The sequence below is a fragment of the Conger conger genome, chromosome 3 (assembly GCF_963514075.1).
Source record: "Conger conger chromosome 3, fConCon1.1, whole genome shotgun sequence".
Taxonomy (NCBI): Eukaryota; Metazoa; Chordata; class Actinopteri; order Anguilliformes; family Congridae; genus Conger; species Conger conger.
Window position 1 is genome coordinate 32,941,297 of NC_083762.1, and position 20,826 is coordinate 32,962,122.

Sequence of the window (20,826 nt, forward strand, 5' to 3'; positions counted from 1 at the left end):
TCGGTGCACAGACTGGAAATCGTGTGACAGGCACGAAATGTTATGATTTATTTTCTAAAACACACTGAGCGCAGTTCTTCTGGCCATATTCTGCCTACAGTCCGTTTTTTTCTATGACTATATCGGCTATAGCTCTTGAGCCAAACACTGTGTCATTGTTTTCCTGCAGCAAGAGAAGCTGTGCCAAAGCCAACCTTTGCTGTGTTTACATTATATATCTCTTTTTTGAATTAAGCCCATTTGACAGGTGGTTTATTTCCTGTAATCTAACTGAGAAGTTCTATTGCATTTGCAGTAAGCATTCCATTGATGGGTTTCCTCCAAAGGCGAATGAAGGGAGATTCACATCGCGAGGTCGATTGGATGTCTGTGACAGTCATATGTTCCCAGATTAAATTAGTTTTCCCTTTTTTGAGCGCGAGAGACCACGCTTCCGTCAATTACCTTCCATCAGCCGATGAAGAAAGCAGTGTTGAGTGTTATGCTATAGCCCTGGCCGACTTCGAACATGTACGGTTCCACGTGGAGCACGCAGCAGGTAGGTTCCTCTACCACGTGTTTTTGTTTTTGTTGTTGTTTTTTTCGTGGACTAGGTTCCCTACAGGTATTTTCAGCTGAACTTTTTTAGAAGACAAGAGTAGACCTACTGCAGTAGTGTGTACACTAGTAAGTAAGGAAATTCCTGATTGTTGTGTTTTACTTATGCATTTGAAAAATTGGACTGCCACACGAATACCTTGTTTTATTTGCTATGGATCAGCCATATAGCTATAGCTAATAAGTATGTATCTTGGTAAAATTATGTATTTGGTTCGGTGCTATTTGTAAGCACGATTTTAGGATACTTTCATGATGAGATATTATGGTGACAATTCGGCGACAGGCTAATTCTTTTATTACTTCAATTACTTGTATTACTTGTATTACTATCAAAGTAATGAAAGATAATCGTTTTTCTCACTGTTGCAGCCGGGGCTGGTGGAGGCAGTTTAAAACGTTACGTGATACGGGGTGTCTGTATTAATTATTTTCAAAAGGTATGTCAGAAGTGGGATTCGAACCCACGCCTCCAATTGGAGACCAGAATACCCATTTCAGTGGAAGGCATACACCTTGAGTCTGGCGCCTTAGACCGCTCGGCCATCCTGACATAGAAATAAAGCGCGATATTGTTGCTTCCGTATTGGTATCGTTCAGCATTATTAAATGGTTGTATGTTTTTGCTAAAGCGATTACGATATTTCCTTGACCAGCGTGCCCCTAATAACACTCACAGCTGTTTGTCATTTCGAGTTTCAAGATTTCCCGAGACCGACTAAATTTGTTCTCGTAATCTAGCAACTAGCACACACTGTAACGAAAACGCCGTGACACACTCTACCTCTCGCAAGATGTCAGTCCTTTTCTGATGTTGATGAACTGAACCGTTACTCTCTTTAGAGACCACGGTCCCATAATATGGATATACACTCACTGAGCATTAACAGAGGCACGGTCGTTAGATAATGTCCGAACCACACTTACATGCAAAACACGGAAATCGCTAGCCTCGTCGTTTCGCCGTTCTAGGACCAATATATACATGAAAAGGCAGACGCGCTATTCCAATCCTGAAAATCTCATAAAAATCAGTTTGGAATAAAAAATAAAAAAAGATGAGTGAAAATATGAGCATTTTCGGGGTTTTTTTGCGCTCTTCTACAAACTTTTTAGCACTATAGTCATACTGGGTAGGGCCTCCCTTTTCTCTCAAAACAGGCTCAATTATTCGTGGCATGGATTCCACAAGATGTTGAAAACATTCCGTTGAGATTGTGTTCCATGTTGACAAAAAATGGCCAGCAACAATAATCAAATAGGCTGTGGCATTCAAGCAATGATTGATTGGTATTAACAAGCCCCAAGTGTGCCAAGAAAACATTCCCCACACCATTACACCACTGCCACCTCCATGGATTCATGCTGTTGGCGCCAAATTTTTACCCAACCATCTGTATGCTTCAGCATAAATCAAGATTCATCAGTCCAGGCTACGTTATCCAGTCTTCAACTTTCCAGTTTTAGTGAGCCTGTGTCCACTGCAGCCTCAGCTTTCTGTACTTGGCTGACAGAAGTGGAACCTGATGTGGTCTTCTGCTGTTGTAGCCCATCCGCCTCAAGGTTTGACATGTTGTTCATTCTGAGATGCTTTTCTGCTCACCACAATGGTTATCTGAGTTACCGTAGGACCATTCTCGGTTGACCGCTCATCAACAAGGAGCTTCTGTCACTCACTCAACATGTTTTTTTGTTTTTTGCATCATTCTAAGTAAACTGTCGAGATTGTTGTGTGTGAAACTCCCAGGAGATCAGCGTTTACAGAAACACACAAACCAGCCCATCTGGCTCCTGACTTGTATGTGCATGATTTCATGCATTGCACTGCTACCACATGATTGACTGATTACATAATCCCATGAATAAGTAGGTGTATAGGTGTTCCTAATAAAGTGCTCAGTGAGGGTATCTTTCTCAAATGTCGCTCCCCCATTTATTCACTAGTATTGTAATATGCTATAAGCCTACTCCTGTTTTAATTACTAGGCAACTGCTGTATTTTTCTCATTATATCACTAGCTACAATTTTATGTTATTCCAAATGCCTGCGAGGCAGACCCATAATCATCCTTTGATGGCACACTTAGAAAAAGGTTTAAAAAATGCACCGCCTGTCACTGGGGAGGTATCCTATCGGTGATCCTACATAAAATTGTACCCCAGGCCATGGGTTTTGGGAAGGGGGATTCAAACCCATTTGATTCAGACCCGGCCATCTTGACAATTCACACAAAAACAACACCATGTAATTAAATATGGTACACAATTGTCATATACACACGGATGACAAATGAAAGGAAAACCCAACATAAAGTAAGGTCTGAGTAAGATGTTGGGCCACCAGGAGCCACCAGAACATCTTCAATGCACCTTGGCATAGATTCCACAAGTCTCTGGAACACTGGAGTGATGGAACACCATTCTCACGAAAGATATTCCCTAATTTGGTGATGAAGAACGCTAACACATCTGTCCAAAATTTCCCATGTGTTCAACTGGGTTGAGATCTGGTAAAGAAAGGCCATAGCATATGATTCACATCATTTTCAGACTCATAAAATCATTCAGTGACCCCTTGTGCCCTGTGGATGGAGGCATTGCCATCCTGGAAGAGACCACTACCATTTGGATATAAATGTTTCCATCATAGGATAAAGGTGATCACACAGAACTTAGTATTGATTTGCAGTGACCCTTCCCTAGGGGACAAGTAGACCCAAACCATGCCAGGAATATTGCCCAACACAGCATAACAGAGCCACCAGACTCCCTCACTGTGGGGGTCAAGCATTCAGGCCAGTACTTAACAGCTGAAGTAAAGCTTTCTGATAAAGGTGTGTTTTTAGGCCAGTTTTAAAACAGCTCAGTGACTGTGACTGGGGCGCCCTCGAGTGGTCATGGAGTATATTCCACAGATGGGGGTGAGAGGAGCTCAAGACCTGGTCCCTCATTGAGCGGAGCGTGGTCCTGGAGCTGTGGAGGAGTAGACTGTTGCTTGACCTGATGCAGCAAGTGGAGTTTAGAGGTGTGAGCAGCTCCTTGAGGTACGGGAGAGTATTTCCATGATTGTTTTAAATGCAATCCTGTAGGACACAGGGAGCCAGTGATGCAAGGATGGGGGTGATATGGTGGTGTTTCTGCACGCACCAGAATCCTGATGGCGTTGTTTTGGATGTACTGGAGATTTTGGGTGCTCTTGTCTAGAATCCTGGTCGAAGAGAGAATTGCAGTAGTTCAGCCTGGAGGAGACAAAGGCGTGGAAAAGCTTTTCCATATGGGACAGGGAGAGGATGGGGTGGAGTTTTGCAATGTTGGTGGTAAAAGGTAACAGTTGCTTAATGTGGTTACCAAAGGTCAAAGAGGGGTGAAATGTGACCCAATTTGGACAGAGGAATATTCTGGTAAGCAATAGTGAGATGAGTTAAGGGAGAGTAAAAGTACTGTGAATTATTACTTTCACTTTTGATACTTAAGTAGTTTACATTTAAAAGTACTTTTGTACTTCAACTGAAGTAGAAAATTACATAGCGTAGCCTAGGCTACTTAGTTTTAGCAAGGGTATTTCTACTTTCATTCAAGTAACGTACATGATTTTTATACTTCCACCACTGTAAGTTACTCATAGGCTATCGAATAAAGGAAAACAAACAACGATTGCTTTTTACTGCTATTGATAAATACAGGGCATGTCCTCTTCTTAACAAAAACTTCAGTTAGAAACTCGAACTTTTACGTCAGTTGGTAGAACACTAGACAACTAGCACTTGCTTTACTGTTGCCAGCTCCTCACAGAGTCACTCGACTAGACTTGGAGCGATGTGTGTAAGAGTGGATGGACGAGTGCCTGAATGGTCTGAATACGTTTGTGTTTGGTCACGTGCATCAGTTCAGAACAAGTGTTGCGGAGCTGCACCGATCATATCAGTACGTGGATGGGATAACATAGCCTTCTGTAAACGGAGATCATTCAACTTGCGCATTCACGCTTTGTGCCTTTGCGCAGCATTTACTGTAAAATGATGCCGGTGAGTACAGGGTAAATAAATCGCCAAACAGCCTGAAGCAAGATAACGATTACTACAGAGCGTGCAATAAACTAGGTCTTTCATTATGATACAGCTTCCACGGAGCAGAAGGAATTTACGGAATTTATTTATTTTGTAAACTTATCTCACAGCTAGCTAGCTAGCAGGTTGCTGCGTTGCCTGAACGACAAAAATGACAGAAAAACAGTTCAGATGTGCTGCTGTTTCTTCTACTTCTTAAAATAATATAAATACTAACGTGAGTTCTCGCTTGCTGACAACTTATAGCTCATTTAAAATGAAAAGAAGTTCACCAGATAACTATGTTACTAAACGCGTTCGGAAGTCTGCGGTATTAACCACTGAACAGGTCGGTTCGGTCGTCTGTCAAGTTGGCAGACCACCGCATTCTTCTGGCGATCCAACGATCAGAGCTTGGGGGACCGAAGCAGAACCGGTCGGTACGGGCAGTATCAGGCTGTGCCGGGGACATCAAGAAGTCGGTTTTTCAAAGGATGGATTCGCTAAGCATAAGGTTAGTAAACTGCGAGAGCCACAGACCAGGTTTCGTAACTTTCTTGTGAGCAGTTAACTTCGGCTATGAACCTAAAATCAGTATGTCAATATGAACATATCTATTCTTATTGCTTGTCATTTTAGGCTACATTTATAGTTGCGTGCTGTTTGCTTGCGATTTGTATGTTGAAAATTAATTCATAGCATAGCCTGAAGTTGCCCGGACTTAAGTGAATATAACTGTACCATCCAGCCTAGACATTAATCCACAAACATGTTAAGCAAAGAAAGATACTGTGTTTACACTATAGCTCGATATATAACTAGAACATCAACGTTAGGCCTATCAATTTTATGGATGCAGTAGGTTTTTTAATATATTTTGTTTACGTTTCAGCAATGGATTTAAAAATGATAGGATAGGCACAAATATATTTCACTATACAGTTTAGAATGCAGAGCATTCATTTTGTATGTAGCTACTATGAGCTAACAATTTGGTTTCCTGTAAGTTTAACTTTTTTAACCTTTTAACAGTGAGTATTTATTTTAAATTTCGTCATACATTCCCTTTCTGCTGTAGGTTTGAGTGAATTCCATAGCCCGAGAGAAAAGGTCATACGAAGCAGAGATAAAGTTGTCATTTGAGTCTGTACTCTGGACCGACTAGAGGTCATAGATTATTGTGAGGTTTGATTTGTGTACTGGAATGAAGCAGTGGTACATAACTTTCTCTAGGGTGAAAATATTCAGTGCAATGCTTAGAAGAATGATAGGATGTAAAAAGCCAAAATGTTCACTCTGGATACGAAATCGATGTGACACTATAATCTGGGTGTTCCATTATTGTGTAAATCCCTGTTCCCATTAGTAAATTCATGTTGACTTTAAGCAGTGTCACATTTATGCAATGTGGAGAAAAGCACATCACATGACCTCACAAGAGCCATTTAGAGATTTAGACCATTGACCTTCCACTGTTTTCAGGCAAAAAAAACACTCAGTAGATTGGCCAGATTATCATGTGATCTGTCCTAACTTTGTTAGATAAATCAAAAAAAGGTCCCATATGTTTTGCTGACTCAGAGTAAGTCAGCATGATTTCCCCCCAACAAAAGTTAGATTTTGTAGGGTGCTATCACAATGAAAAATTTAGTGGCACACTTTCCTCTCCTGTGATTATACACAAGTAATACAGGTTTGTTTTTTATTGCTTGAAAAAAAGGCAAACTTCTACGAATGTCTCATATACATTGTCAGGGCACTATATACACCCATTGAGCACTTTATTAGGTATAAATTAGACATATTTTTTTGACTTACTGGTGTTCTGCTGCTGTAGGCTATCCACTTAAGAGGTTTGACATATTGTGTGTTCAGAGATGCTCTTCTGCATATCACTGTTGTAATATGTGGTTATTTGTGTTAGTGTCACCTTCCTGTCAGCTTTGACCAGTCTGGCTCTTCTCCACTGATCTCTCTTATTAACAAGGCATTTTGCCTGCAGAACTGCTGCTCACTGGATGTCTTTAGTTTTAGTTATCATTCTCTGCAAACTCTAGAGACCGTTGTGCGTGAAAATCCCAGGAGATCAGCAGTTTCTGTGATACTCAAACCACCCTGTCTGGCACTAACAATCATTCCACAGTCACTTAAATCACATTTCTTCCCCATTCGGACATTTGGTGTGAAAAACAGCTGAACTTCTTGACCATGTCTGCATGCTTGACTAAGACTATGTTTTCTGAAGCAAAGACATACTACCTATGATCAGTGGCTTATATATGGAGTTAAACACAAATGACCTGTCCATTAGGCTGAGTCCAGAACATGTTGTTTTATCAAAGATCATAGAAGTGGGAGTGATGAACATATTCTGATAACATGTAATTTGTCATTTGAACAGACAGATTACATTGTTGGCCCTGTGTGGGACTTATGGCATTTTGGAACTTTTCTTCATGTGCTCATCTTTACTGTGCTTAGTTGCAAAATACAAGTGACAAACATAGATCCTGTAGTTTGTGCTGGTGTTGAAATAAAACTACTGCTGGTGGAGGAAGATTAAGGTTTAATTAATTAAACATTAAAACACTCATGTTTGTCATTAATAATATGTATTATTATTATTAATAATAATAATACTTTTTTTAAATTAATTTTTTTACCTGACCTGCACACTATCTGTTTCAGTGCTCCCAGTGATTTATAGAGAAACAAGCATTGTTTCATCCAACACAGTCTTCATCATGAAATCATGAAACCACAACTCTGATGCCTCCACAGTGGACTTGCATTTTTCTGTAATGTGTGAAGTAATTGAATTCTGGCTTCTAGCGCGGCGCTTCTAGCCTTGGGCTTTGCTTGGTTTTGTATCGACCTGGACCTCTCCTTATTAATATTGACCTCCTGGGCTTTGGGGAAGAATCCATAATTTGGCAGTTAATCTGGAATATTACCAGGTGATGAAACTAGGGATTCAAAGTTATTTTTACTGCGTCTACCAACAATGAATGAAAGATTAAAAAGAACATAAAAATTAATTTTATTGAACAAAACTTCAATCAGGATAAAAATCCCAACAATGTACAAACAAACAGAGCCAAATGAATAGGGTTTTACATTTTTTTTTAAAGATTCTCATCAGTAAATTGAATGGTGCATGTGCTGATTAGAACAGTGATGAAATGTTTGTGTAGTGGTGTAGATTACGGCAGAAATAATGGGAATTTTGATAGCCCCTAAGCCCAAAACTACAGATTCTCATTTTCAGCACTCAATAGACAATGTCTTGCGCTCGCCAAGTTTCCGTGAGCCGGACAAAACTATAGTATAACATCTGTGAATAAATGCTTTATTGTACAGCACAGACAGATTATCCGGAACAAATCGCAGTTTAGGCTAACTGCAGACCATAATGTCTGAGTATTGTTGTTATTCCAGTAAATTGAAAACAAAACAGGTAATTTCCCTGGGTAGACTGGGGGTTTGCAGCAGGCTTTTTAAGATGTTTAGCAGGTGGCTAAGCTGCTTGACTGAGATCTGGAAGGTTGGAGCTTCAAGCCCCAGTGTAGCCATAATAAGATCCAGGGGGGATTGGCCCCTACCTAGTTTAATCAACTGTTAGTCGCTTTGGATAAAAACATCAGCTAAGTAACTGCAATGTAATGGGCATCATTATTCTTTTTTTTAAGTTGTGGGAGAAGGCCCCTGTGCTGCAGTTCTGCTCTGAACATTGACACTGAGTCAGCTAACAGCATTCCAGATCCTTCCCTTTGATTCCTGTGTTCTCTTTTTTTGCTGACTGTTTTGGAGACCCTCCAATGTCATTGTCATAAATAAAAGTGCATCATTTTCTTTTGTTTTAAATGCTCTCTCTTTTATCTTTTCGTTTCTTCCTCCTGCTACCTCTCCTCTCCTTGTATCTCCTCTTTCTTTCCTTCTCTCCCCTCTCCCCTTCTCTTCTTTCTTCTCTCTTTTCTCTCTCCGGTCATCCCTTCCTTCCCCCCTTGCCCTCCGCTATTCGATTCTGTCGAGACTTTATGCACGCTCATTTAGCAGGAGTACTGTGCTGCTAAATTAAATGAAACATTTGTAGCACACAAACACAAAAAAATAGGCGCAAAATTGCACAAGTGTACGGTTTCATTTAATTACCCAAATGTAACATTGATTTTGAAAACTTTTAACACTTAAGAGATTTAGTTAACTAGATATTAAGTTAAGTGTTCATTTTACTTCACACTTAACTGTCTACAAATTCACTAATTCTGTTCTTCTCTCCCCCTCCTCTGAACCTCTTGACCCTCTCCATCTCCTCAGGAGAATGGGCCGCTCCTCTCTGACGCTAACCCTCAGGGCCCCCAGAAGGCGGTGTTTGACAACCTGGGTTATGACCCAGGGAGCCAGAGTGAGCTGCATGTGCAGGAACCGTGCCAGCAGACCGAGGGCAGAGCGGGTGCCACACCCGGGGAGGCCAAGGTCAACATCCAGGTGGAGGGCATGACCTGCCAGTCGTGCGTGAGCACCATCGAGGGTCAGCTGGGCCAGCTTGCGGGCGTGGCGAGTGTCCGGGTGTCGCTGGGCAACCGCGAGGCCGCCATTTCCTACACCCCTCAGCTGGTCCAGCCCGAGCAGCTCAGAGCCGCCATCGAGGACATGGGGTTTGAGGCCGCTCTGTTGCCCCTGGCCCCACCCCTCGCCCCCGCAGCTGCGCCCCTGCCCGTCTGCCTGGCCCCTGCGGAGGGAGGGCGCCCCCTGCAGGAACACGGGGTCGGGGGGTCAGAGGGTGCAGGGACGTGGTGTGGGGTCACACTGGGAGTGCAGGGAATGCACTGCCAGTCCTGCGTGAGGAACATCAGCGTACACCTGAGCGGCACGGCGGGGGTGCGTCACGTCTCCGTCTCCCTGGAGACACAGAGCGCCCACCTGCAGTACTGTCCTTCCCTGGTCGCCTTGGAGACGCTGAAGCGGGCGGTGGAGAGCCTGCCCCCGGGGGGTTTTAGGGTGACGCTGCCCGCCACCGAAGACGGTGGGAAGGCAGAGGAGGCCTCGCGAACTGTCGTCGTGGCGATTGTGGGAATGACCTGCAGCTCTTGCGTGCAGTCCATCGAGGGGGTGATCTCCCAGAGACCCGGAGTGCACTCTGTGCAGGTCTCTCTGTCGGAGGGGCAGGGTACGATCTGCTACGACCCCGGTCTCACCCAGCCAGAGGAGCTGCGGGCCGCCATTGAGGATATGGGCTTTGACGCTTCGCTGCCAGGTACTCCCACACAGAGCACTAGCACACGCCTCATTTTATGGCACACTCCTGGCACATGTGCAGCACATGCCTAGCAAACCCACTGCCCATGGCCAGCAAACTCATAGCATAAAGCCCTTGCATGATAAAATCATTGAATAATTACATTATTATTATGTATTTGATTTGAATTATTGTCTATATTATTGGTATTATTGTACTTATTACTCGTGACAAAAGTTAACTGACATGTAATACTTTTGAGTTCACACCACCAACAAATCCAGTATTTTGTCATTAGCTAACTAGCTGCCATATAGCCTACAAAACATAAAGCACATTCAGAATCAGGCTGACAATTATCAATATCAAATTCCATGTCCCATGGATGCCTAGCAGGCTCAGAATTGTAAGACTTTGTTCCTTCATGTCCATAACTCATTGGATATTCAACCTCATCTCTACAATGGGATTAATCTTTCTAGTTTTAGTCTATGCTATAAATATCTCCCTCTGGGGACTCCTTTTGCCCGGTTTTATTCTCAATCAAGTTGTGTGTGTCACAATCGAGACCAGACGTAATGAATTTTTCATAAAGTGCATAAAATAAGATAATTTTCTGACACATAATATTATCACACTGGGGATGCTAACCTAAAATTTGCAATTTGAAGCATACAATTAAATCCACTTTTGGATTTTTATTTGAAAACTGCCAATGTCAGGAAGAGAGAAAAGAATATTAACTTTTGAAAAACACTTTTGTGATCCAGCCGTATTTCAGGTGGCTTCTCGCGAACAGAATTAATTCCATATAGCAGTGTCATAACAATAGTAGTTTTGCTATCTAGGTACTTTGACCCCAACCTATGGTGCAGTGTGGTTACATTTCTGTAGCGTTTTATTTTCTCTTCAGTGTGATGGGAGCCTTTAAGAAATAACTGCCATTTAAATGCACAGAATTAGTAGAAGTTAAATATCTAAGTTCAGCCAAATTTTGATAGCAGCTACAACATGGCACTTATGTGATAAAGGTAAGTTGTCTGGGCTAGCTTGCATCCTAATAAACTTTATAGTGGAGGACCTTACTGTAGCTGACACAGTTGAGTTTTTTTGGACTTCCCCTCTGAAGAACAGGGTTCAGTGAATGGTCATCAAACGTGGTTGTATGGACATGTTTTATAATGTAGATGCACAAACAGAATTAAAACTGTTCAGCAGCAATTCTAAAACAGTGCCTGTCAGTTGAAACAAAACACAGTGTTTGAAAGAAGGTGTCTCCATGGTTACCTCTCAAGGGGCCACTTTACTTAGACATGAAGGGCATTTTCCTGATAGCTCTCTGGCTGGCAGTTTGTGGTGGCACAATCGGGCCAAGATTAGGAATTAGAGTGAGCTGATTTAGACACACCTCCCTGTCCCCAACACTTTTCCTGATTGACCTGTGCTGGAGTCATGAAGGTCAGTCCAGCTTCACTGTTTGCTTAATTATTTATTTGAATATGCTGGGGAGTTTTTAGCTGCACCTCCCTGATGTAAAGTGTGCTTTTTTGAGGGGGGGGGGGGGGGGGCTTAATTCATAGAGGGGGTTCTGTAGCCAGGGATGTCAGTTTCTCAATGTATGTAATAAAGAACAATGGTCTCTTTGATAAACTCTTCATTAAACTCTTCATTCTTCAAGATTTTAGCCTTCTTCTTGGGAAAGTATAATGGTCTCTTTGAAAAGCATGATATAAACGCCTCTTTGAGTAGACACATATCTGAGAGGCGATCATTAACTTTTATTCAGACCCACTTTACCCTGACTGGCAGCTGAAGAGGCCCGTACCCACTGGCAACCACCCCCAGCCAAAGAAGCCTTCAAAATCAAATTTCCACCAAATGTGCTGAAATCATAGAACTACAAAGCTTAACTATAATAAGCAGAACCACATATTAGATAATATTACAGCTAGACTGTACAATGGCTTCAGGAGTATTTAGTTGTATGTTTCAGTTGCTACGTAGTAGTGGCGCTTTTAGAAATGCGCAACAAAACATTTTAACAGCTGTTGAAGGCAAAACCAGTTCCACATTTTTAAAGGCACTTGGCAATAAAAAATTGAATTCAAGTTCTGAATGTTGATTACATGCAGAACAGGTTTACTTGCCTTCCTTAAAACTAATGGCATATCCAATTGTGAATTTAGGGGCCTGGCCTTGCTTTCCACACATGCAAGGCAAGACCTGTAATCCAATGAGCTTCTATAATGTGTTCTGAAAGGTTTGCCCGATATATACACTCAGTGACCATATTATTAGGTATTTATTCTACTCATTTTTTAGATTTATTAAGTCTTCTGCTGCTGTAGCCTATCCACTTAGAGGTTTGAAGTGTTGTGTGTTCAGAGATGCTATTCTGCATACCACTGTTGTAATGCTGTTATTTGCATTTCTGTCACCTTCCTATCAGCTTCGACCTCCTCTCATTAATAACACGTTTCTGCCCGCTGAACTGCTGTTCACTGGATGTTTTTTGTTTCTCTAGAGACTTTAGACTTTAGAGTGTGTGAAAATCCCAGGAGATCAGTGCTTTTTGAGATAATTAAACCACTCTGTTACCAACAATCATTCCACTGTCAAAGTCACTTAGATAATTTTTCTTCCCCATTCTGACATTTGGTCTGAAAAACACCTGAACCTCTTGACCAAGTCTGTATGCTTTTATATATTTAGTTGCTACCACATGATTGGCAGATTAAATATTTGCATTAACAAGCTGGTGTACAAGTCTACCAAATAAAGTGATCACTGAGTGTGTGTAGTAATCAGTGCATTGTTGGGACAATTGCACTGGATTTTATCAGGCCTGAGATAAACAGTTTGTGTGGGAGTAAGGGCTCTGAGGAAACCACGTGACTCTGAATCAGATCATCGATTGGCTACCACTTGTTATTGACTGTTTGCTTCCACAGAGGGTACCTCTGGGAGGGTGGGACCGAGTCCCCCAGGGATTTTTGAGGACGCCCCTGGCACGCTCCTGAAGCCCCCCGATATGTCCCACACGATTAACGCCGACAGCTCAGAAGTGAGGACTGAGAAGTGCTTCATCCACGTGACGGGCATGACCTGCGCTTCCTGCGTGGCTAACATCGAGAGAAACCTCCAGAAACACAAAGGTGCACGTGACCTCCTTTGCACCCTCCTTCCCCATGCTGACTCTCAGTGTGACGATTATCAGGGCAGGGCGTGGGCGTTCTCAGCCTGCCTCAGTGTTATTCCAGGTTATAGTGTCGCAACTGTCAGCTCTTTCATCTTAACATTGGCTACGTTCTCACTGCAGCTAAATACGGTTGTATTTAGCCGCCTTCCCCATCAAAGTGCTTTGTGTGGTTACGTTCACACACAGTTTGGTTGTGAAAGAGGGTGACAACCGCATTCTACAAACAAGTCACTATCTGTAAAGTTTAGCCGTGACTACCGAGTTAGAACAGTGTGTACTAGAACCATACTGGATACCTAGTTCAGTGTGACGCAAGGCGCTGTTCATGCAAAATAATTAGAAAATTCTAAATAACGACAACGTACAACATTTCTGTTGGAGGCGGTTTGTCATGCCAAAGCAGATAAACTCACACCTCCATTTTTTCATGTTCAAAAGGAATATCAACACTTTCTAAACATGCCGTGGAATTCACCATATTGCGCTATACTGTATGGTTTCAGATGATATTCGCAGCTGTCACAAGATCTGATTCGATGAGTGACCTAAAGTGTCACTCGCAGAAACGCACAGTGAGAACGGGACCACTCAATATTTCTGTCTCTACCTTTTAAGCTCAAACGTTCTGCGGCTTAAGAAAATTAATGCACTCTCTTGGCTTGGTCCTGTGGGTGTTCCAGGGATCATGTTGGTCCTGGTGGCCCTCATGGCAGGAAAGGCAGAGGTGAAGTACAACTCCCAGATTCTGGACCCACCCCGGATCGCGCAGCTCATCACAGACTTGGGCTTCGGTGCTACGGTTATGGAGGACAGCGCCATCATGGATGGCAAACTGGACCTCGTTGTGAGTCACTTCTCCCTGTATGATGCGTGTTGTGACGTTCCTGCAAGGTGGGGACACTTTGCGTGCAGTGATTAGCGCCAGTGTTAAACATGTGCTTATAAAAATTATTTGTTTTTGTATTTCCTAGAAAGATTTAAAGGTACAGGGACTGAAATCTTTGAATTCTTTGCTGATGTGTTGTTTTTATACTTTCTTTGTATTCACAAATGACTGAGAAATATTTTCATATATTTCATATTCATGCAAAAAATTGAAGAAAAGCCTGTACTGAATTTGGCATGGTTTCCCTCTTGGCTGAACTCCAGGGGGGGTTCACTGGGTGCAATGTGTTACTAAAACCCCAAGACCAATTAAATCCTTTCTACTTGTCCTTTCACTTTGTCTTTTGAAGATTGTTAGTGTGTCACTTTCATCTTGTGAAGAGTGTCAGTGTATCACTTTTGTCTTATGATTGGTGACACTGTGCCACTCCTTCTGGAGAATGTCACCCTGGTTTTGAATCTCCCCCTCTCAGATTACAGGGATGACATGTGCATCCTGTGTCCACAATATCGAGACCCAACTGAAGAGGACTAAAGGCATTCTGGAGGCCTCAGTCGCGCTGGCAACCAGCAAAGCTGACATCAAGTTTGACCCGGAAGTACTTGGTGCTCGGGACATCATCAGGGTTATTGAGGTGCGGAAACATGTTTTGAAAGGTTATCCGTGTTAAGTAGTCATAATTACATTCACCCCCCTAGATTCAATGAAATGCGCTTATGGCGCTTATTTCCCATTCAATCAAACATATCGGGTTGGTTTCCCTGACACCGATTAAGTCCTGCTTTAGTCCTGGACTAAATTGTGGGGTTTTTTTAGAATCTATTCAAAATAGAATTTAGTCTCGGACTAGACTTAATCTGTGTCTGCAAAACTGGCCCATAATGTCATATATAAATGTACAGTAGTCTGCACCTGGTATAGACAGCTAGCCAATACAGCACTTCTGCTTCTGAAAGCAGTGTTGCACATTATAAGCACAGTTTCTTTCAGCGTATACAAACTGAGCTGCCCAAGTTGATGGCCTTCGGCTGGTAATTACTAGAGTGTAATATTTAATTTAAAATCAAATTGTATATAATGCTGCAATGATAGGACACCTTGAATACTGTGGTGCTGCTTTATCAAAGGATTAATGACCCATAGACTCAGTGACTGAAAGGGGGTTCAGTAGCTAAGTTTTAATAATAATAATAATGACACTTTAATAATAGTAGTGATATATGTGAAGCCCTTTCCGACAGTCAAAGCACTGTACCGTACACAAAATGAAAAATGCAGAACCCAACATAGATGGAATTAATAAAATAATAAGAGCAGAGCAATAAATACAGTATTTACAAGGAGCCAGGAGAGAGAAGCATGACTCCAACATGAACAAGTGTTATTGGCTTTAAAGCAAAATTTTAACTGTTTTGAAAAAGTGGATGGAATTGGAAGACCTAATACACTCAGGTACAATAGGTAATTCCAGAGCCTGGGTACTACAGAGCTAAAAGCCCTCTCACTCGTAGAATGGAGTTTAGTGGAGGGTACAGCAAGTGGGCCAGAACTATAGGAGCGAGAAGGGCAACCGGGGGGGTAGGGATTCAAAAACTCAGTAATATAATGGGGTGCAACTCCTTGTGGGTCAGTAATGTAATGTAATGTTATGCCTAACAGTATGAGACTGTAAGCCAGTGGAGAAGGAGAGTGGATTGCTGTTCTGAACCATTTGGATATTTGTGAGTGTAAATTGGTGGGGACACCTATCAACAGAGAAATACAATAGTCCAGGTGTGGTGTAATAAAAGCATGGACTAGCTTCTCTGCGTCGGATAGGGACAGAAATGGATGGATATGAGCGATGGTATGGAGGTGGAAGTATCAAACATTCAGTGTCAACTAAGAAGTACACAATTAAACTCAAGATATAGTGACCCTTAACCTTTGATAACCACTTGAATTGATGGGTATTAGAGGAGGTGTTTTTGAGTATTTTGATTTTCAGTTTGTTGGTTTAGCTTTTTGTGTACCTTTTTAGTAATTGCCCAATAATTTGCTATTCTTACCACATTTTTATTGGCAATTAATTCTGGACTTTACTGAGATATGGTGCCAGATTTATCTGGTAAGGATCAAAGTTTTATTGAACATGAACAGTCTAATTCTGCTTGATTAAATCCTGCAGTTTAATTACACTTAACACGTAAAGAGTTTAACCCGCAGTCACACCTGCTGTGGGCTCCATTGCCTTAATGACTGCTCCTTAGTGACTTTCAGGAAGGTGTCGCTGACATGGAAACATCGGTCTATTCTTGTTCTGCTCATTAAATGTACTAATAGCTCAGATGCCATGTGTCTCCATACTTCATGTTAGTCTTTCACCTAAGTACGATCTTTTAGCCCTGGCTGTTCTTTTTCAAAATATGTGAGCTACTTTTTTTTTTTTGGCCCAGTGTTGTCGAAGTGTGAACTTTTGGAGAAGGAGAGATAACTGGGTTTGTGTTCCTTTCTGTTCCAGGGTCTAGGGTTCGGGGCTTCTCTCATGAAGGGCGAGGGGATCGGTAACCACCTGGATCACCAGGAGGAGATTCGACAGCAAGTATCCCTGCCACCGCTTTGACGAGATGTTCAATTTCATTTTCATTTTTGTGCATTCACTGGCTCAATTTCTATGTTAGCATAACATGTTAGCTTAGCATGAAGACTTGAAGCCTATCAGAGTCAGTAGCCTACCTCCTTCAAAGTGAAGAAATACACCTTACAGCAACTCCGAAGCTGTCTTATTTTTACACGGTATCAAGTGTATTTGAAATACATGTGTTGGAAAAAAATTGAAGAAGTTGTTTTCGTTAGACGGTTTCGACGGTTGGAACTATAACCGCTGAACACACATGTATCTTCTTCCGTCTTCCACTGGTTGAGTGCAGTGATCCGCACACATTGTCTAGGTAGTTTTAAAAGGTAGAACTTCTCCAAAAACAAGGCATCTTGTTTTTACCTTTTTTTTTTCCATTGCTGCATGACGTGTTGTGCACATGGCTTCTCGATTTCCATGCACATAGATCTTGTTCTCTCATGTTATTTCATATAAAACACTTGAGCTGTGTCCAAAACAACTTACTTGCTTACTTCTGCTTATATAAATGAAATGAAATTAAGTAGGCTAAAGGTTTCTCTAAATGTAGTGTTGAAGATATACATATTTCCAGGGTTTTGCCGAATGTAAGCATGCGCAAAACTACTGCGTCCTCAAAATATGTACTGTCTACTAAACATACATTACTGCAGATTGTCCAACATTTCCTCCACGCCATTTTCCAGTGGTACCGTGGAGGTGCGTAAGCCATCCACTGTAAAGGCCAAATTGTTTGTGTGTGTTGTATGAGGTATACTTGTGTATATGTGTACATGTGTTTATGTCCATCTCCTGCAGATGGAAGAACTCCTTCCTGTTCAGTCTGGTCTTCGGTGTGCCGGTTATGGGCCTGATGATCTACATGATGGTGATGGACAGTCAGCACCAGGCCCACGGTGGCTCCATGCCCCCTGAGCAGAACCTGCTGCCTGGCCTCTCCACCCTCAACCTGGCCTTCTTCTTGCTCTGCACGCCAGTCCAGGTACATGCCCACAGGTGTACAGATACATAGGTGTCCAGGTCCATAGGTAGAGTTGTAAAGGTACTCGTAATTTCCACAGGTATGCAAGGCTTCAGACGTCTAAGTTCACAGCTGCACACATCTATATGTGTACAGTAGCACAGGTCCAATGGTGCTCAGGCAAATAGGTCTACAGTTTTTACAAACCGTACAGTTATACTGCTATACTGTAGATCTACTGAAGCAAGTAACGATGAGGCTCAAAATGGCAGCTCCGGCTAGGATTGGAACAGCCCAGCCCCAACTTACAGTATGCTTTGTCGTTACTCTTTCACTTATTCTTTCTCTCCCTCTCTCTCTTTCTCTCAGGTTCTTGGGGGACGGTACTTCTACATACAGGCCTACCGTTCGCTCAAACACAAGACGGCAAACATGGATGTGCTGATCGTCCTGGCTACAACCATCTCCTACATCTACTCCTGCGTGGTTGTCCTGGTTGCCATGGCGGAAAGAGCGGAGCGCAGCCCCATCACGTTCTTTGACACCCCGCCCATGCTGTTCGTCTTCATTGCCCTTGGCCGCTGGCTGGAGCATGTGGCTAAGGTAGCCCTTCATCAAGGTCTAATCATAGCCCTTGGTTCAGCAGTTGTATTGTGATTGCATGATCAGCTTGCATATTATTCATTATTATGAAGTATATCTGCACGTATTTACTGGAGTTTTAGTGAAGCGTAAAGAGATGCCTCACTGTCAGGTTAATGTCTTGTTCCTAAAGTTCTACGTTAGTTCAAAGTTACTCACCAGTTCGAAGCAGGATTGTCGCCTTTGTTGAACTTTCAGTTTGTGTAAATTTGCTTAGTTTTCCTTTAAATCAGTTACAGGGGCCGAGTAGTGATGTCACAAAGCAAACATTTCTCCCCCAGTCATCTTGACTCAGCAGTTCACTTGTTGCTCACCAGCATAGAAATAGCCAATAAAACAGAGCTTGCCAGAAAGGTCAGGGCCCAGGTTCAATGTCCAGCACAGGTCACAGCTGTGAGAACAGAACTGAAGAAAGCCTATGGGAGCTGCTGGATAGCTCGTCCTGTGAAAGGGCTGTGTATGGGCCAAATTCATGCTGCCAATGTTCCATTCTACCTCATCCCGAAGGTGCTCTATTGCACTGAGATCTGGGGGCTGTGCAGGCCATTGGAGTAAACTGAGGTCTCTGTCAGAGGCATCATCACTAGATGACTATCTATTTATTATATGTTGTAACACTTTGTGTTGGTTTCAGAAAATCAACCTTTCTCCGAATGGCCGAGTTTGGAACTTAATATGTAGTGTCTTTTACAGCCTTGGATCAACCTAGCACAATGCTTGAGCATATTTTGGGCATTGCACACCCTTTAATTACTGAAGTCGGATAAAGTGACCTGACCAGTAAAACCTGTGCCTCTTTCAGATCAATGACCTCCTCCACACATGTCATTCATCTTAAATCTCCCAAAAACAGATATTTGCCCAGATGCCCCTGGCGTGGAACTAGTTTTGAGTGAAATTTTTGGAAAATGATGGAACCTATTATACAGTGTTTGTATTAGTTGCTAGGGATAGATAACTTTGATGAAGTTACAGTAATGCAAAGCTAGTTACTGTTAAAAAGTAAGTTTAGCTGATGATATTGTAGATACAAAAATGGCTTACTCTGATATTACAACTAATGTATACTCAGTGACCATTTTATTAGGTAGACCGGCTTGTTAAAGCAAATATCTTGTGGCAGCAACTTAATGCATAAAGGCACACAGACATGGTCAAGAGGTTCTGTTATTGTAGTTTACAGAGAATGGTGTGAAAAACAGTGGTAAGCAGAAGAGCATCTCTGAATACGCAACACTTTGATCCTTGAAGTCGACAGGCTACAGAGAAAAAAACGGAAAAACATCACAGTATATTTCAACCCTGTGTGACTCCTGTCCTGAAGATGACACCAGCAAGTTACATTTTAGTTTTATTTCCAAAGCTCCATGAAGATGAGGTCAGCTGATGTAATTACAGAGGATTATATAACAATGTGACTATAATGCAGCCATACCTACTGTCCACAAGGCGTGATTTGTTTTTATCGTAGTGGTCTTGTTATTGTACGGTTAAAAAGCTTTAAATTAGATGTACTAAACAACTATTGTCCTGAAATTGCTTGTGAAGAACCTCGAAGGTGACTTCCTAGCATGACATAACATCAGACAAAGCAGCTTTCAGCTTAGGAGAAACAGAGGCACATTCAAATGACTGAGCTGAGCGATAGTGATAGACCTGACTAACAACATTCCCAGGCTGGTGAGTGTACTGCAGATTCAATGGGTCGGATGTACTAAGCCTTTTGTGACGATTTCAGGCAAACATATGACGCATTCTGCCCTGGAACATTGCATTGTATGTATCAAACTGGAACACAGGGCTAGAACTGCAGTATGGGTGTGATCTACTGAAGATGCGCTTCTCTTCTTAGTGCATATGCATTTAAGGGTGGGTCGCGCAAATAAAGGGCGGTGATATTATAAGTGTAGCTGATTATCTATTCTGTTGAATTTACGCAATTAACAAGGGTCAAATTGAGCTGTAGCCTTCATAAATAAGACGTTAATTTCAGGCAGACTGACTCCGCACCATCACATTCTCATCAGGCTGCATTTTCCACTGCGAGCTTTGTGTCCGTAAATCTGGCCCAATGTCTCTAAAGCACTAATACGCACTAGTAAGTTAACACATTGTTACAAGACCATTGTAAATCCCTTCCTATCATTGAAAAAGGCTCACTGGCATGTTGACTCACCAACACTATGTACCAAATCATTGTATAGCTGTACAATAATTCAAGCTCATTGGATGAAAATTGGTTCTAATTGCCACCACCAATGGCATCGGGGGTTTCAATGTCAGCGCGTTCACAGAGATGGAGTGGGATAAACAGTGTTGTGGTTTGAGGGTGTTTCTTGCAGCAATTCCTCTCTTGACCGTTAGGAGTCCAAAATGACCTATTGTACCTTTAACTGTGTTAACCAGGAAACAAAATACAAATTCTAAATACATACAGACGACATCTATATAAAAACATACAGTATATCCATAAAAGTATAACATAAAACCATAAAAATACCACAGCAGGGAGTACTATGGGAGGGGCCAATAGCCAATGGAAGACGTGGGTCTTCAGTCTATGCTGGAGCATAGCCAATGATTCTGCTGTCCTGGACAATGTGGGATGTTGGTTCCGCCACCGAGGGAGCAGAAAACTG

General features: G+C 42.2%; 1 protein-coding gene and 1 non-coding gene across 2 annotated transcripts in view; one reads left to right on the top strand and one right to left on the bottom strand.

The window, feature by feature from the left end:
• Positions 1 to 1,040: 1,040 nt before the first annotated feature.
• trnal-caa (transfer RNA leucine (anticodon CAA)) lies at positions 1,041 to 1,150 on the bottom strand. Its single transcript has 2 exons — positions 1,113 to 1,150; positions 1,041 to 1,086 (listed from the first exon to the last, which is right to left on the bottom strand). It is a non-coding gene; the product is annotated as a tRNA-Leu (tRNA).
• Positions 1,151 to 4,627: 3,477 nt separating this feature from the next.
• Positions 4,628 to 20,826, top strand: part of atp7b (ATPase copper transporting beta) — a 30,682-nt gene continuing 14,483 nt past the window's right edge. The window contains exons 1-8 of the mRNA XM_061234762.1: positions 4,628 to 5,157; positions 8,961 to 9,900; positions 12,834 to 13,037; positions 13,762 to 13,925; positions 14,440 to 14,601; positions 16,468 to 16,544; positions 17,383 to 17,566; positions 17,915 to 18,148. Coding sequence (XP_061090746.1) covers positions 4,921 to 5,157; positions 8,961 to 9,900; positions 12,834 to 13,037; positions 13,762 to 13,925; positions 14,440 to 14,601; positions 16,468 to 16,544; positions 17,383 to 17,566; positions 17,915 to 18,148 — 2,202 coding nt within the window. The 5' untranslated portion in view covers positions 4,628 to 4,920. The remainder of the gene's footprint in view (positions 5,158 to 8,960; positions 9,901 to 12,833; positions 13,038 to 13,761; positions 13,926 to 14,439; positions 14,602 to 16,467; positions 16,545 to 17,382; positions 17,567 to 17,914; positions 18,149 to 20,826) is intronic.